The sequence below is a fragment of the Peromyscus eremicus genome, chromosome 16_21, assembly GCF_949786415.1.
Source record: "Peromyscus eremicus chromosome 16_21, PerEre_H2_v1, whole genome shotgun sequence".
Lineage (NCBI taxonomy): Eukaryota > Metazoa > Chordata > Mammalia > Rodentia > Cricetidae > Peromyscus > Peromyscus eremicus.
In genome coordinates this window covers 16,600,638-16,618,164 of record NC_081432.1, presented here as the reverse complement: position 1 = coordinate 16,618,164, position 17,527 = coordinate 16,600,638, and the positions used below count along the sequence as shown (strand labels likewise).

The window sequence follows — 17,527 nt, the reverse complement described above, 5'->3', positions numbered from 1 at the left end:
GCTGGAACACTTTAACCAAAACAATATAAATAAAACAATATTAGAGCATAGTTCAAAGCATGAAGCAAATATATCTGAGCCCATACTGGTGTAAGCAAAGAACTAAATGTGTGGGAAAGAATGTGCGGGTACCTGAGGGAAAAGAATTACAAAAAGTACAGGGCATTCCGTTCATTGTCAGAATACTGGCCTCAAGGCTTTCTTCAGTCTTGAAAAATGTAGCAGAAAAATATCCCCTGGCAAAGGATTCCAAATGACTTATGAAAATCCTTCACTCTCAAGGAAGCATCAAACATAATTACCTACAGCCTAAATATGGGCTGAACATAGTGCTCTCCTTCTAAAACACAAACAAACAAGAACAGTATACAAGCAAAAGAGAACAGAGTAAGTTTTACAGGAGAGAACTCTGACAAATACTGCCTCAGCCAGAAAATCAAAGACCACATTTGCTATGACATGGGATGGTAAAGAAGATAAAGATCTGTCACCTCTGTAGCCTTCCTTCTCTAGATTAATCACAAAAGAAAACAAACAAATGAGACAGATATTTCTTTAAACAACTGACTGATATAGCTCAAGACTCTCAAGGTCCTCAGCACCAAAGAAAGTTGAGAATTGTAACAGTCAAGAAAAGCCCAGAGAGCCATTGCAGCTACATCAAATGTGTGCAATGTGGGACCAAAATCAAGGAAATGTCAGTGTAACACAAACTTTGATGATGATGTATCAGTATTGGTATGCTATGACAAATGTACTGTACTAACATAAGAGTTTATGATAAGGGACTTAGTATGGAGCATATAGGAATTTTCTGTACAATTTTAGAGACTATAAAACTAATTGAAAATTTATTTTAAAGAAGTGATCAATTTCAGTTTTGTATTGTATTCTACATAACAATTGAGCATAGGAAAATAATTTACAAAAAAAAAATCAATAAGAAACTGAATTGATCGCTTTCCTCAGTTTCAACTTGTGGGTGCTTTTCTGTTTTCTTTTTTTTAAAGATTTATTTATTCATATATTTTATGTATATGAGTGCTCCATGTTCATACACACCAGAAGAAGGAATCTAATCCCCTTGCAGATGGTTGTGAGCCATTATGTTGTTCCTGGGAATTGAACTCAGGACTTTTGGAAGACCAGCCAGAGCTATTAACTGCTGAGCTATCTCTCCCAGCCCTTGGTTTTTGTTTCTCAGAACTGATTGTTGTTTTTGTTTTTTGAGACAGGGTCTCTCTGTGCAGCTTGGCTGTCCTACAACTCACTCTGTAGACTAGGCTGGCCTCAAACTCAGAGATCCTCCTGCCTCTGCCTCCTGAGTGCTGGGATTAAAGGCGTGCGCCGCCGCCGCCACCACCCCCCAGTTTAAGATTTGTTTATTTTTATTTTATGTGTATAGGTGCTTTACCTGAATACATATCTGTATACAACATGAATTCAGAAGCCAGAAGAGGGCTTCTGATCCCCTGGAACTGGAGTTACAGATTGTTGCAAGCTGCCATTTGGGTGCTGTGAACCTAACCCACGTCCTCTGGAAGAGCAGCCAGTGCTTTAACCACTGAGCCATCCCTCCAGCCCCTGCTTTCAGTTTTTTAACTTACATGCTGCTGCTGCTGCTGCTGCTGCTGCTGCTGCTGCTGCTGCTGCTGTCTTTTGAATGAATATAGATTATAAAGTTAAAACATTACCGAAAGAGTAAGCAAGAGTCAGGAGGGCATGCACCCTGCCACTTGGTGTTCTTGATGAAGGTTTTTGGAAGCTAAAAGGATCCTTCAAATGTGTTGCCTCTGAAATGGTTTTAATGCACATCGTTATAAAATATGCATAACTTATATAACGTTAGTATTTTTGCTGTATCCTGTTCATGAAATGGACACGTAGTGAAGAGTACAAAGGAAGTAAGAAGCTTGGTGAGAATGATAATGACAAATTCCTTTCTGTTATTCTGGGCTATCTCCTTCCATGACCCGGGGTGGAATGTGAGGTTTGGTTCTTCTGGCAGGGACAAGCATAGCAATGCTTTCTTCGCTTCCTCTGAAAAAGCCTTATTGGGGACCACAATCTGTCATCTGCTATGTCCCTGGAAGACTTCTACCTTGTGCTCCTCTGAGGGGCATTTCTGAGGACCTCACCCCCACCCCCGTGCTGCTCAAGGGAGAGAGCATGTTGTGTGTAAAGAATTCTAGGTCCTTGACCCTGAAGTCCCATAGGATATCAGTCAATTTGGAAAGAAATAAATTGTCTTAGCAGAAATACCAAGTCCATTCATACTGAAGCAGCTTTTGTTGTTGTTCCTAGACCATCACTGAGAAGCACAAAATGAATGTTCCAGAAACGATGAATGAAGTTCTCGATATGTCAGATGATGAAGGTATGACAATGTCTGGGGGCGGGGACGGGGGTCGTCATGGTAATGAGTGGCTGGGTATCTGTTGCTTCCGGGAGAAAGGCCTTTACCAACGTGTTTGGGGGAATGTTTAAATGGTGGGTCCCAGTGTTGGGAATGAGTATTTTCATACACTTCTATTATCAATTAAATCATGCAGTTCGTAAAGCCAACGCCCCCGAAAAGCTCAGTGATGGGGAGTATATCTCAGATGTTGAAGAAGGTATTTACACCTCTCTCCTGTGATGAGACTTAACCCCCAACTTCAGCTTTCATTTCTTGGCTCTCAACAGTAACACTTCCTCACGTTACTAACTTCTCACGAAATTTTGAGAATTAATTTGGGGGTCGTTTAAAGCCTTGCCTTCGTCCTATCCCTTTTCAGACTTGATTTCTCGAGCCCATTTCCTGCCTTTAAGTAGAAAAAAAATGTCACTACTTATCAGGATTCCTCTCTTTCTGTCCTTTCTGTCAAGCAGAAAACGGATAGTTTTATTGTTTGTGTCTGAAATCTGAAAAGGGGCAACTTAGCTGTTTTTAGTTGTTTTTTGTTTTTTCCATTAGTGTAAAGGGCATCCTTACAGGTCACAGGCCGAATGCCCAGTCTGCAGTATACTCTGCAAGTCTGCAGTAAAAATCACCTTTGGACTTGGGACTCAGCATGGAAACTCAACCTGAGTAAAACCACTTTTAAACTGTAGACGTTCAATAGTGGCTTGATAAGGAGATTGATATATATTAAGGCTGTATTTCATGTGCTCAATACAGCTACTCGTTTTCTGCTTTACTTAAAAGAATGATACTCTTGACCATGTCATTCACTTACATATATATGTGTGTCGGTATACATATATATGACATGTTTGAAAGGTCTGTTGGAAAAGTACCATTGTATAAGTAAATAAATATTGTAAAGGTGGCAAATTTTGGAACTTCACTGAAATAATGAAATATTTACTGTATTAGATATATATTATTATTATTTTTTAATTTGAGACAGGATCACTATATAGCCTTGGCTGTCCTGGAACTCTCTATGTAGACCAGGCTGGCCTCAATTCAAAGAGATCAACCTGCCTCTGCCTCCCGAGTGCTTGGGGCTAAAGGCACATGCCACCATTCCCCTGACTTTCTTTTTTTTCCTTGAATAAGTTTATCCTCCAAAATCACTTTCTTCTTTACTGCTCCCTGACCCCACCCCTTTACATAGTACTTTTTTTCTCTTGTGTCAGTCTTAGCAGGATTTTAGTTCAAATTCACTGGGAGCGTAAGTAGTGGGAAAATCTACCTGACACAAAGTGGCTGTCACGTTGGTGCGGTTGTTTAGACTGACACACAGAGAGGCCGGTGGCTGTATGGCACACTCACAGGAATGCAACCCTGAAGTTGGTTGTCTTGATTGTCTATGATTATTGAATTTAATACTTTTTGTTTGTTTTTGCTTTTTTGTTTTTTTCGAGACAGGGTTTCTCTGTGTAGTTTTCGTGCCTGTCCTAGATCTCACTTGGTAGCCCAGGCTGGCCTCGGACTCACAGAGATCCGCCTGCCTCTGCCTCCCGAGTGCGCCGCCACTGCCACCCAGCTGGACTTAATACTTTTTTATATAGGCTCTTCCATCAGTTGTGTGTCCACCTCTCTTTTATCTCCCACTGGATTTTGGTCACATCCTCGTGAGAGATCATGTGTCCCACTGTCATCTGCTAATACAGCACATTCTCTTGCCACACTCCAGAGCAATTTCTCGTGTGCACATGTTTTTATTTAAAAAGGTGATGTGCTTCCCTGTGTGTGCACAAACAAACCAGGATTCAAAGACTGTTTTCCAAGTTAAGTTAGCATGAAATACAGTAGGACAATCGTTATCAGCCATTTTTCTGCCCTTTTAACATAAGAGCCAAGGCTACCACCCTGATGAGAGGCCAGGTTTGAATGGACTGTGTAATAGCTTTGTTGATGTGGATCAGTTATCAAATGATTTCAAAACAAGAGAAAATTGAATCTTTAAACTTGAGTCGAATTCACTTAATGAAGTGGAAATGACAATCATTTCTTTATATTTGCAAACTTGAAATTCAGAGTGGCTTATAATTATCATTTCTGTCGTTCATTGAGTTTTGTTTTTTCCTCTGTGGGTGTGTTCATAGGCTGTCGGAGTCATTTGGCTTGTGATTTTATAGTGTCATAGAATTAGATACCGGGGTAGGGGGTAGGATAGGTCCTGAAGGTCAGTCCGCTTGAACTCCCCTGGAGCTGGAATCTCTTTTGCTAGAACCTTCTTTACCCAAATGCCTCAAATTGCCTGATCCAGTTTGAATAATCTTCTTCAAAAGTCCCCTGCCTCCTTGAACTCCCTCTCACTTCTAGCTGGTGATTTGGATTCTGATCTATTTGGGCCAGAATGATGAGCATTCAGGTTCCAATGATTATTTAGAATAGAATCTACTCTCCCATGTCCCAGCCTTTCAAGTATTTGAAATATTTTAAAAATTATATTCACTTATTGTGTGTGGGCGAGGGGGGGGGGTGACTGCACACATGCCATCAAGGGTGTGCAGGGGTCAGAGGATGATCTGTCAGTCAGTTCTGTCCTTCCACCTTGTAGGGCCCAGGGGATCAAACTCAGGCACCAGGTTCCGTAGCAGGCACCTTCACTTACCGAGTCTTCTTTTCTTTGGGTGTTTGAATGTGTTTCTCCTGCTCTTTCATCTTCGATTCCACTTCAGGCCCATCCCAGTCACTTTCTCTTCCTGCTCCCCGACTCAGCATGGTCTTTCTCCTGGGTCCATTTCCAGTCATATATGTCTGCCGAGAATTCAAGTGTCTAAAATGGAGCCTAAGGCTGGAGCTGTAGTCTGATCCAGACAGAACCATATAGCAAAGCAGTGTGTTTGCTTTCTCCATGGAAGACATTGAGAATGTGTCATTGAGCCAGGCTAGCACTCGGGAGGCAGAGGCAGGTGGATCTCTGTGAGTTCAAGGCCAGCCTGGTTTACAAAGAGAGTTCCAGGACAGCTAGGGCTGTTACACAGAGAAACCAACCCTGTCTCAAAACAAGCAAAAAAAAAAAAAGGAAGAGAGAAGAAAAAAACAAAAAAGAAAATGTATTGTTGATGATTCAGCTCTTGCTGGGTATAGTGTACATGCCTTCAGTCCCTGGGAGTTTGAGGCTAGCCTGGTCTACATAGTGAGTTTCAGAGTTCCAGGCTAGCCAAGACACACAGTAGACCCTGTTTCAAAATAAAAGCAAACCAAAGACGATTCAGCTTTGTGTGCTGTTACCATCTAAGTCGATTTATATAAATATTACTGTCAGCCAGATTGTGGCAGTGCACACCTTTAATCCCAGCACTTGGGAGGCAGAGGCAGGTGGATCTTTGAGTCCAAGGCCAGCCTGGTCTACAGAGCCAAGTTCCAGGACAGCCAGGGCTACACAGAGAAACCCTGCCTTGAAAAACCAAAAACAAATAAATAAATATTACTGTTGGTGAAGGGCCCTAAATCTTCCTAACTTGAGCTCTGCCAACCACCGTTTTCCCAACCAATCTCTGTTGTATAAACTAGCATTTTTGTATTACCAAAAATTATCCTAAAATGAATTGCTATGAAATTTTCGTTTTAAAATATCCCTTCCAACTTGAATGATAATGTTGACTTCTAACTCAGTTTCCTGACAGTCTCTCCAGTCCTTTAACTGTCTCTATAGTTGGCTCTGGGCCTGCAAGTTTGAGTGAGTTCTGTGGCGGTGGCAAGTGTTCATTTCTGTGAACCGAAAGGCTTGTGAATGCACCGCCGTACCGGAATTAGCAAGAGCCAGACACATAGGTGTCAGGATGTGGGGGTAGGAGGAGGCAGATGTAAAGCTGCACAGTGAGTTAGGGCTAGGTGGGCCTGGACTACATGACAGCCTGTCTGCATGAAGAGAGAAGGGGAGAGGGGAAGGGAGGGCAGGGGAGGGGAGAGAGGACATGACTGACAGCCCACTGTGGGCTGCTGAGAATTCTCAGCGCCGTCTATAAGCAACACCTATGGGCAGCCTACCTCAAGAAAGAAAAGGATGAGTCTGTAAAACGGGAAATAGTATAAACACTAAATTAGGAAAGAATAGATATTAACAGGTTAATGCCAGGAAGTCTCTCCTTTCTCTCTCTCCACCATTTTCTACTTGGTTTTTCGCCCTTCTCTTCCTTTTGGTCTCCTTTGAGAAAGTAATTATAGGTAAGACATGTTTGCATAATGCTCAGTTAATTCCTCAAGAAAGAAAGAAAAAGAAAAAGTCTAGACAGTGCAGTAATGTCCCAGGAGGACAGTGGGGCAGAGATACAGAGAGCAGAGATTGAAGCGTGAGCAGAACCACCGCTAACCAGGAGCCAGGTAGCCTTTACCAGAGCAAGGAGACCTCAGTGAGCTCTGCAGAAGACCCAAGGGGCCGCAGACATGGCAGTAGTCGTCTGTGTTCTACACCCCTCCCCCAAATCCATTGCGTACATAGACTCTTCGGGTGCACACAAATCATAATCTTTATTCTGTTGCTCCTCAGATGCTTACATTTTACAAATGAGTCTATAATTGAAAAGAAAGGCATGAGGAGAGGAAGAGACCAGAGGAAGAGAAAAAAGGAACGAGAGAGAGAGACAGAGAGAGAGAGAGAGAGAGAGAGAGAGAGAGAGAGAGAGAGAGAGAGAGATGGGGGCAGGGTAGAAGGAAGCAAAAAGAGTTCAGGTCAAGATCAAGGTCCAAGGTGTTTTCTAGCTTGGGTGGGGGTGGAGTGGTCATAGGGGGTGATGTGGGGTTGGGATGGAGCTCCGTAGTAGTTCTGGCTCAGCTTGGACCTTAATTGTAAATTCCTTTCATGTGGGTATTTTTATAAATTGGAAGAACAAAGTGCAAATGTTATGTTAGCTTGCAGAATTCTAGTGGGTTGGAGTCTCATGACATTTACAGAACAATAGACGGCACACAATGGGGAATGGAATGAAGCCGTGCAAAACAGAAACCAGACAGCAGTGTGCAGGGGGACGGATCCAGGTCAGGAGGCCACAGCCTTGTGAAGGAGGATGATCTTACCTGAAATTGCTTAAATTTCGAGTGAGCTAGCTGGGCGGTGGTGGTGCACACCTTTGATCCCAGCACTCAGGAAGCAGAGGCAGGTGGATCTCTGTGAGTTCATGGCCATCCTGGTCTATAGAAAGAGTTCCAGGACAGTCAAGGCTATCCAGAGAAACCTTGACTCAAAAAACAAAACAAAAAAAAAAATTTTTTTTTTTGAGTGAGCTATCAAATCTCTGCCAGGATTGAATGCAGACATTAAATATTGAAAGAAAAAAATTAAAAGTTAAGTGCATATGTGGTAAAAAATAGTTACCAAAAAGGGGTAAGATTAAGGTACAATTAAGCTAATTCCAGTACTTGAGAGGCACAGGCAGGTGGATCTCTGTGAATTCAAATTTGAGGCCAGCCTAGTCTATATAGTCTTCCAGGACAGCCAGAGCTAAATCCAGGCTGTGCAAATGTGAGGACCTGGAACCCTGTAAATGCCAGGTGGGCATGGTAGTTCCCTATAATTCCAGCCCTGGCTAAGGAGTCAAAGACAGGGAATTACCTGGCTAGCTATACCAGACATGGCAAAGACCTCTTGTTTCTGTTGAGAGACCTTGCCTCAGTGAATGAGGTAGAGAGCAATCCAGAAGACTTCTAATATCATCCTCAGATTTACACACACATGTGAACCCCTCACACTCACACACTTTTATGGGAACACACATCACACACACAAATGCATGATAAACCAAGTGTGTATTTAAGAAAAAGGACAAATCATGCTCTTCAAAAGGTGGGAATAATATGTACCAGGGAGATGGCTTAGCAGTTAAATCGCTCACCCCTGTGCCTAAGGATGTGCCAAGTTCAGATCTCCAGAGCCCACATAAATGCCAAGTAGGTGTGATGGCCCACTTGTAATTCCTAGAGGGCAGACAAGGGATTCCCTGAGTCAACTGAACAGCTAGACTAACTGATGAACTCTAGGTTCTTAAGAGCCAACTTATATTTTTGGTTGTGAGCCTAGCCTTTAACGGCTGAGCCATCTCTCCAACTTGCCGGGCGGTGGTGGTGCACGCCTTTAATCCCAGCACTTGGGAGGCAGAGCCAGGCGGATCTCTGTGAGTTCGAGGCCAGCCTGGGCTACCAAGTGAGTCCCAGGAAAGGCGCAAAGCTACACAGAGAAACCCTGTCTCGAAAAACAAAAACAAAAACAAAAAAAAAAAAAAGAGCCAACTTACATCAGTGAGTAAGTGGACAGTGAGCAGGAAGATTCCTGATTGCCTCCTTCTTCACACACACATCCACACAGAGCACACACACACCGCCCACACACACCTGTGATAAAGGCCATAATATCACAAGGCAATCATATTTTTTAAAAATGTAATGACATTACAATAGAAATAAACCTCCTTGAAACTATATGAGTATAAGGACCGTGCAGACCAAGGCACATGGTCAATAACCATAAGTATAGACTTAGTTTTAGATAGATTTTAAGAACTCAAGCAAGGAATTAAAAAAAATTATATAAGGGTGTGTGTGTGTGTGTGTGTGTGTGTGTGTGTAGGTCAGAGGACAACTTTTGGAAGTCAGTTCTTTTCTTCCGTGTGTATATCAGGGATTGAACTCAGATCCTTGGAGCTTGGCAACAAGCACCTTTACCCACCGAGCCATATTTCTGGCCCTCAGAGCAAGGAAGTTTCATAAACCTACCCTAGTAGTCTCAGTTAGGGGAGAGTAAATATAATTTGACTTGTCATAATCCAAAATCAAAGGGAATTCAAAAAATCGGTCTGGGGAGTGTGAAGCTGGCTCTCAGAAGCCTACCGAGAATGGTCATGTTTGCCTAATCTTCCTGAAAATCCTGATGAAGACACAGAACTATCATGTGAGCCTAGGAGGAAGCCATGAAGATTAGCTAGCTGCAGGGAAGCAAGGTAGTTGTGGTTATGATGTCACTGTTGAGAGGAGCAGCAGGAACTGTTCCTACCCAGAATGGAAGCCTTTCAGGATACCTCGTGGGTAGTGTCTCTCAGCCTTTTTCCTGGGGTTCTCTGCTTATCTCCCAGAGATAAGCTCAGAATGGTAACTTTGAAATGATAGAAGGAAAGGTCCTGTCTTGGCTTCGTTTCTGTGGCTGTGGTAAAGGTTTACTTTATCTGGCCATTCCGGGTGCCAGTCCACCAGGTCAAGTCATCCAGGAGCCTGAAGCAGCTGGCCCCATGACTTCAGAAGTCAGAACAGTGCAGTGTACACAAGCACACCAGTACTCAGCTGTTCGCCATTCTTTTAAAGATTTATTTAGTTTTAGTGGGTGTGTGTGTGTATGTGTGAGAGAGAGAGACAGAGACAGAGACAGACAGAGATAAAGAGACAGAGAGAGAACATGAACCCACAGTGGCCATAAGAGAGCTTTGATCCCCTGGAGCTGGAGCTACAGGAGATTGTAGGCTGCCTACTGTGGGTGCTGGAAACCAAAGCTGGGTCCTGTACAAGAGCAGCCAGTACCCTTACCCTCCGAGCCATCTCTCCAGGCCCAGAATCCTGTCTTAGAACTAGAATGGTTGATTGACTTTTACCTATCCTACCTGCTCTTCCAACTCTGTCCGTTCCCACTTAGACCCTCACAGATAATTTAATCCATCACACCCTCAGTGTACCCACCCCCAGAACAGCATCTCTTCTACCCTTCTCCACCTACCAAATCGCCCCTCACCCACACCGAAGCTTGTGAGTTGCGTGTTGTCTCCCTTTTCTCAACATATCCAATCCCCCAGCAACTCCCCTCGGCTCTGCTTCCGCACCCATGGTGCCGTTCACGTCTGTCTGTCTTCTCTCTAGCGACACCATCCCACCAGCATCTCTCTGGTGCGATCCAGCAGGGTCTCTTGTGTAGCTGTCCGTCTGTGTTCTTACCCCTGAGACAGCTGGCTGCCCAGCTTCTAGAAAAGTCCTTACAACTTTACATCGTTTATTCCATTGCCCTGCCCCCACCCCACGCTCCTGGGCTTACAGTGAGCTTTGCCTCCATTCCTGTTGTTGGATAGTTGTAGCTTGCTCATTTTCATGCTTGTGTAATACTCCACAAAGTACTTATCATCACCACAGCGAAGTTCTCTGCTCTCCTGTTGATGGCAATGTGGATTCTTTCCAGCTTGAAGCCACTGCAGAGAAACTTTCTGTGAAGGTGTATCCATCCATGGGTATATACCACAGTAGAGTATAGATCTATGGTTACAGTTGTAGGCTATACAAAGGTCATGGAATTCACAAACAAAACAAAAAAACAAACAGGTGACAACATGCTAGTATTGTAAAAAAAAATTACATAGTGAGATAATAATAATTAAGAAAAGAAGGCAAGAAAATGCTGAATATGGCAATACACACTTATACAACTATAATTCCGGCGCTCAGAAGACAGGGGCAGGAGGACCCTGAGTTCCTGGCCAGCCTGGGCTACCTAGCAAAGCTCTATCTCAAAATAAAAGTCAAAACAACCACAGAAAAAGAAAACAGCCAAGGGAGAGGCTGTTTTGAAGCAGATGGTCTCCATGACGAGGGAGGATGGGCTGGGATCGGGTGGGGGTGGGTGAAGGAGGGAGAGGTTAATGATGGTTTCCTCACCCGGGTGGTTTGATTTTACAGCAGTGTGCTGATGTGAGCTTTTGTGTCTTATGAACCCACCCGTACAGTGCTGTGCCTTCCTCATAATGCAAACGTATCCCAAAAGAGAATACAGACACAAACAGATAACACAAACTTCCCAGAAGTCCCTTGCGCTTACACCCACCCCAGTCCCTAACCGTGGTCTACAGAGGGATCTCTCTACTTGCCCTCCTACATGTTGTGTCTTTTGGGCCCTTTGTGGTTCTAATCTCCTGTTATCAGTCATTTGTTTCTGGGGCACAGTAGAGTTGTTCTGTAAGTGGTCAGTGATAAATATTTTCAGAGTTCAGCTGTCTGGGCTCCATCCTATTTACCTCCGTACACACAGCCAGAAATTTAGCCCGCACACCCAGGCGTGGCTGTGTGACTGAAAGTATTTATAGAAATAGGCAAGAGGCTAGATTTCACCCACAGCCTGTCATTTTCTAACATGTGATTCGTTTTGTTTATTTCTTTCAAACTGGACAGTCTACTCTACAGGAGTAGACCTGTGCTGGCCACTGTCGCTGTCTGAGGGCCTCATCACAGCTGCCCGTGTTTGTGATGAAAGGCATCGGCTGCCTTAGCTTCACATGGCTGGGTCACAGCCCCTGCCCAGGCTCCAATCGAGAGACACTTTGATTAAAAGCACACAAGAAGTCTGGCTGATACCAAAGTCTTTGCACTTCACCTCCAATGTGGCTCTGCTGTGGTCATATATCTAGAACCCCCTGAGGAGTGCATAGATCATTTAGGTTTTCAATGTAATCGCAAGTGAAGGGTGGAGGCTAGAATTTGCAAGTAATAAAATCTCTTTGAGTGTCTGTTACTGACTTTATCATGTTTCATTCTCTCAAAGTAACTTCAGGGTATGATTCTTATTACTACTATGCTCCCAAGTTATATTTAGTCACAATTAGAGCCCGCACGGAAAGTGTTATGACTTCTAATTTCTCTTCAGCATCTCGCTCAGAAGTTGTATGGTATTTCTGCAGCTCCACACGGTCCAGAAAGCTGGCATTTGAATTGAGGTCTCTTGGTCGAGACTTCATGCTCAGTGAGGCGTCATAGAAGAGGAGATCACAGAGTTGGTGAGGAAATTCTAGAGATTACTAACAGCCTCCAAAGGACCTTGAGAAACATGTCGAAGAATGGATAGAATTTGGACAAGCAGAGGTTATGGGGGATGTGCAAGGAGAGGGATAGGACACAGATATTCCAAGTCCCCAAATTACTTTCCACTGTGCTGAGAGTCCAGCATCCAGATATGGCAGCATGGTGGTAATGCCAGATACTGGTCTAGATGAGGTCCTCAGGACAGCGCACAGAGAGAAACTCGATTCTTGAACATTCTCTGCATACTGACTTAGAGGAAGAAGAATGCTAGGGTCTGGTAAGGGATGGAGGGAAGAATCTAGAAAGAGCAGATTGTGGTAGAAGCCCTTGGAGAAACTTTCTCTGAAAGCACAAATTAGATGAGCACAAGTAATGGGGAGCTAGCTCAGCAGCAAGCACACCCACCCACGATGTTGAGGAGAGATGTAGAACTGAGCCCAGAGCTGTAATGTAGGAGAGGAAAGCCGCACAGCATGTTTCTCCCTGTAAAGCGAGTTAGAATGAGGGGCTGGAGCCACCCCTACACCATCTGATAGGTAGATAGCCCGAAGCTACATGTGATTGTGCACTCCAGACAGTTAATTATTGACCCAAATCAACTGTAACTTTAGGGACTCTTGTTCCTTCTCCATTTTTATGTTTCCTTCACTGCCGGTCTACCTGAGCATCCTGTCCCAATGACTCATACCATAGCAGGGTCCAGGCTGGCCACTCTTAGCCTCTTCCACTGTTACCATCCTTATTACAGAGATGTTGGACAGTGAACATGAGGAACAGCATGAATGAATGGGCCAGGGGAGGCTAGAGTGGTGAGCGTCTGAAAGCAAGGACCAATGAGAGAAACCAGAGAGTGATGTTGCTAATAGAGAGAGCACTCTGGCTTCCCCTGGGCTGGGCATAGGTAAGAATGAGAAGATGCCCCACATGGTGTGGCCTTGTATGTATACACCTTCGAGGAATATGCTAGACACAAACCAACAGATGAGTGGTTTTCACCTGGTTTAGTGGTGACTTTTTAGGTACAAGAAGAGATCACAGGTTTGGGCCACACAGTGGGTACTTTGTGGCAGTATGCCTGGAACTCCCTTACTGGGTGAAGAGTTCCAATGCTCTATGCACAGTCTTTAGGCACCCAGATAATGAAGAGCTGAGGTGAAGAAGGAGGGCTGGAGTGGGTTTGATGTGGAATGAATGGCTAAGAAAGAACACACACAGACACAAGGTTGGAGAGATCGCTCACTTAAAGTGGACCAGCATTTGATAACCAGAAGCCATATTAAAAAAGAAAAAGGAAAAAAAAAAACCCCACCCGGACATGATGGTGTTGTACTTGAAATCACATTGTGTAGGCAAGGACAAGATCACTCCTTAGGGCTTGCTGGCCAGCCAATCGAGCTGAATCAGTAACTTTTGGGTCAGTGAGAGACCCTTCATCCTAACAGGAAAAGAAAAAAAATAGTGGTCGGCATGTGAGGAATGATACCGGCACCTGTCTTCTGGGTTGCCTGTACATCTTCACACATACAGGCACTTATACTCTTGAGGACACACACACACACACACACACACACACACACACACACACAGACACGCACACGCTGCACAAGTTGGCATGATGCTGCTACGTGTAATTTAGCAAGTAACAGGCAGCATTCCGGTCCTGATGTTGAAGAGTCAATTCGTAGCTGGCAGCTAATTCATTGTCCAGTCATCTTTTCGAGTGGTAGAGATTTGACGTCATGGGAGTGGGGAAGTGACCTCACACTCCCTTCTATCTGCATTCTATCTTCAACTTAGGAATTTATGCCCCAGTCAGTGTGTGACATCTAGTCCTGACTGAGGTAACCAAGGGGAATTTCTACATCAAGGTTAAGCCTTGAAACCATGAGAAAACGACAGTTTTCTGCCTCCACTTTCTCTCTCGATGTCTCTGTAGGAGAGACACTGAGGTTTTTTTTCCCTTCTGGGATGAGTTTGTTTATTAACCCAAGCAAGACCACAGGGACATTCTCACTGCTCCACCTGGAAAGCTTCCAGCGCTGAGTCATGTGTGCTGACTTTAGACACTCTATGGCCTGGATTAGGAAACAGTGGACTGCTGCATGGTTTTTTTTTTTTTTTGTTTTTTTTTTTTGTTTTTTTTTAAAGAAACACACCCCAGCTACAAGGAACAGAATTCTTACAGGCAAAGAATTGAGTTGACTTTGAGCTCTTAAAAAAAAAATGATCACCTGAACTGAATCATTTGTTCCATGAGGTAATGGCAATTTATTGTTTCAGAGGGGGTGTGAACTTGGCCAGTCGAACCCCATTCTTCCTCTCTGGCCACCTGCAAAGCCAGAATCTTAAGCCAAGTTCTAGGGAAAAGTACAACAGATGGCCTTTCCTCCAAGGGTCCGGGAATCCCTCATGATGACACAGTTCTTCAAGCTTCTGAAACCACCTATTAAGCCCACCACTCATTCAGCCAATAATTGTCCCCTGTTCTGGGACAGACAGTGAGACAGTACTGTATTCCATTGCTTGGTTTATGCTTTCGATGGCCGATTCTGGCTGCTAAGAGAGGATGGAAGCCGTGGATTCAAAGAAAGTCCCTACCATTTGCTCATCTGTATTAGAGGGGACAATTGGGGAACCAGAGGCAGGCAGAGACACTCAGGCTCCCCACCTACAGCTTCTAGCTGTGCCTCTGACCTTCGTCACAGGGTCCTCAAATAGTGTGCTTGGTGGCATTGACTTCCAGAAGGGTTTTTAACATACAGACACCACTTAAAGCAGGAAGTACGAACTCCTCCCACTTCCCTTCACCTCTGTCCTTTCCCTCCTCTGTGAACGCAGTAACCTTGCATGAGTGAACATGGGGTCTAGCTTCCAACTGAAGAACAAAAAGGGAAAGATGGAGCTGGAGTCTAAGTAACTTCTTATTTGCTGTCACATAGCTACAATAGAATTGGATGCATCCGTGTTCTTTCCTGTTCTCTCTCTCTCTCTCTCTCTCTCTGTGTGTGTGTGTGGGGGGTTTATTTGCTTGCTTGTTTTGTTTTGCAACAAGATCTTACTATATCTGTTTGGTTGGTCTGGAACTTTATAGACCAGGCTGATGTTGAACTTGCAGAGATCTGCCTACCTCTGCCTTTGAGTGCTGGGATTAAAGGTGTGTGCCACCACACTAGGCTTCTTTCCTACTCTTACTTTCTTGATTATTAAGAATGAAAGTAACAGAGGATAAAGGGAAGCATCACATGAGCATCTATTGTCTAGACAATAAATTAATTACTCAGTTATTTAAATATTGAGACAGAGTCTTATGTAACCCAGCCCATTTTTTTTTGAGATAGATTTATTTTTATTTTACACATATGGGTGTTTTTTCCTACATGTATGTCTATACATATGCATGCCTGGTGTTCTAGGAGGGGGCTTTAGATCTCCTGAAACTGGAGTGACAAATGGTTGTCAGCTATCACGTGGATGCTAGGAATCAAACCCAGGCCCTCTGGAAAAGCAGCCAGTGCTCTTCACTGCTGGGCCCATCTCTCCAGCCCCTCCCCCCAGGCCAGTTTTGAACTCACTGTGTAGTTAAGGATGACTTGGAACATCTGATCCTCCTGCTTTTGCCTACTGAGTTCTGCAGTTATAGCCTTGTGCTGTGACACCCAGTTTACGTGGTACAGGGAGGCGGGGGACAGACCTCAGGATTTCATGTATACTAAGAAAACACTCCACCAACTGAACTGCATCCTGAGCCCTAGGCTGAAATGCCTTCTCTAAAAGTTAGATGAGATCATAAATCTCTTAGACAAGGCTTGATTTGATAAAAAAAAAAAAGTTAAAAACAATTATATTTTATGCCCCTTATTTAAATCTTCAGCTAAAAAAGCATATAGCAGATCTTACTTCTTGTCCCATTTTTTAAAAATTGTGTGTATGTATGGCACACATGTGTGCATGCATGCACAAGCGTGGATATCAGAGGACAACTTGCCGAAGTCAGTTCTCTCTTCCCACCATGAGGGTCTGTGAGATGGAACTCAGGTTGTCAGTCTTCGTAGCAAGTACCATTACCCACTGAGCCTTCTCACCGGCCAACAGACCTTATGTGTAAGAGCTTACTAACATCTCATGTAGTGATAGAACATGCTAGCACTGAGGAACTTCCGGTCCTCTTCCTGTCAAATAGCCTCAGCAGCATTCATCCTGCTTCTGCCTTGAGATTAGAATTGGTCCAAAAGAGCAGGACAGATGATGCTTGCTGGCAATATTTACTCTAAAACCTAATTCCAGGGACCCTAATCTATGTCTCAAGCAGTGTTTTTCTGTCCAGTTGCCTGTGGCTTCCATGAGGCTTGCAGCCCAAGGTCCTCAGGACATTCCCGTACTTACCTTACCCTTCTACGCTGGGTTCTCTAGTAAGGAGTACCCGACTTCCCCATCTCATCGCCCTCTTCATTACCATCTTCGTGCACACACCCTGGAAATTCTCTCAGTGAAAGGTGGCCCTTCCTTTGAGCATCTGGGGCTAATCCGCTGTTCTCTTGTTTACTTTCCGTCATCGTGGTATTGTGTGAAGGATTGGATAACTGTATGTACCAGCATAGACTCTGCCCCTGTCTTGACATGAGAGTTTTAGGAAGTAAGCTAATATTTTTGTATGTCACCTATAAAAGGGGAGGGGATGAGCGGGGTGGTGGTGGCGCACGCCTTTAATCCCAGCACTCGGGAGGCAGAGGCAGGCAGATCTCTGTGAGCTGGAGGCCAGCCTGGTCTACAGAGCGAGATCCAGGACAGGCACCAAAACTACATAGAGAAACCCTGTCTCAAAAAACCAAAAAAACAAAACAAACAAACAAATAAACAAAAGGTGAAGGGAATGAGGCTGGAGAGATGACTCCATGGTTAAGAGTGCCTCTTGCTTTTCTAAGGACCTATGTTAATTAATATTTCTTTGCTGTGAAGAGACACCATGACCAGGGCAACTCTTATAAAGGAAAACATTTCATTGGGGTGGCTCGCCTTCAGTTCAGAGGGTTAGTCCATTATCATCATGGTGGGAAGCATGGCAGCATGCAGACAGACATGGTGCTACAGAAGGAGCTGAGAGTTCTTATATCCTGACTCGCAGGCAACAGGAAGTGGTCTGAGTATCAAACTGAGCAAAGCTTGAGCAAAGGAGACCTCAAAGCCCACCCCCACAGTGACACACTTCCTCCAACAAGACCACACCTACTCCAACAAAGCCACTCCTCCTTATAGTGCCACTCTCTTTGGGGACCATTTTCTTTCAAGCCACCACAGGACCTGAATTCAGTTCCCACCACTCACATCATG

The 17,527-nt window shown here is 44.2% G+C and overlaps 1 protein-coding gene across 1 annotated transcript in view; it reads left to right on the top strand.

The window, feature by feature from the left end:
• Positions 1-17,527, top strand: part of Ank3 (ankyrin 3) — a 594,813-nt gene that overhangs the window by 474,690 nt on the left and 102,596 nt on the right. Inside the window, exons 23-24 of the mRNA XM_059281286.1 lie at positions 2,305-2,377; positions 2,553-2,615. Coding sequence (XP_059137269.1) covers positions 2,305-2,377; positions 2,553-2,615 — 136 coding nt within the window. The remainder of the gene's footprint in view (positions 1-2,304; positions 2,378-2,552; positions 2,616-17,527) is intronic.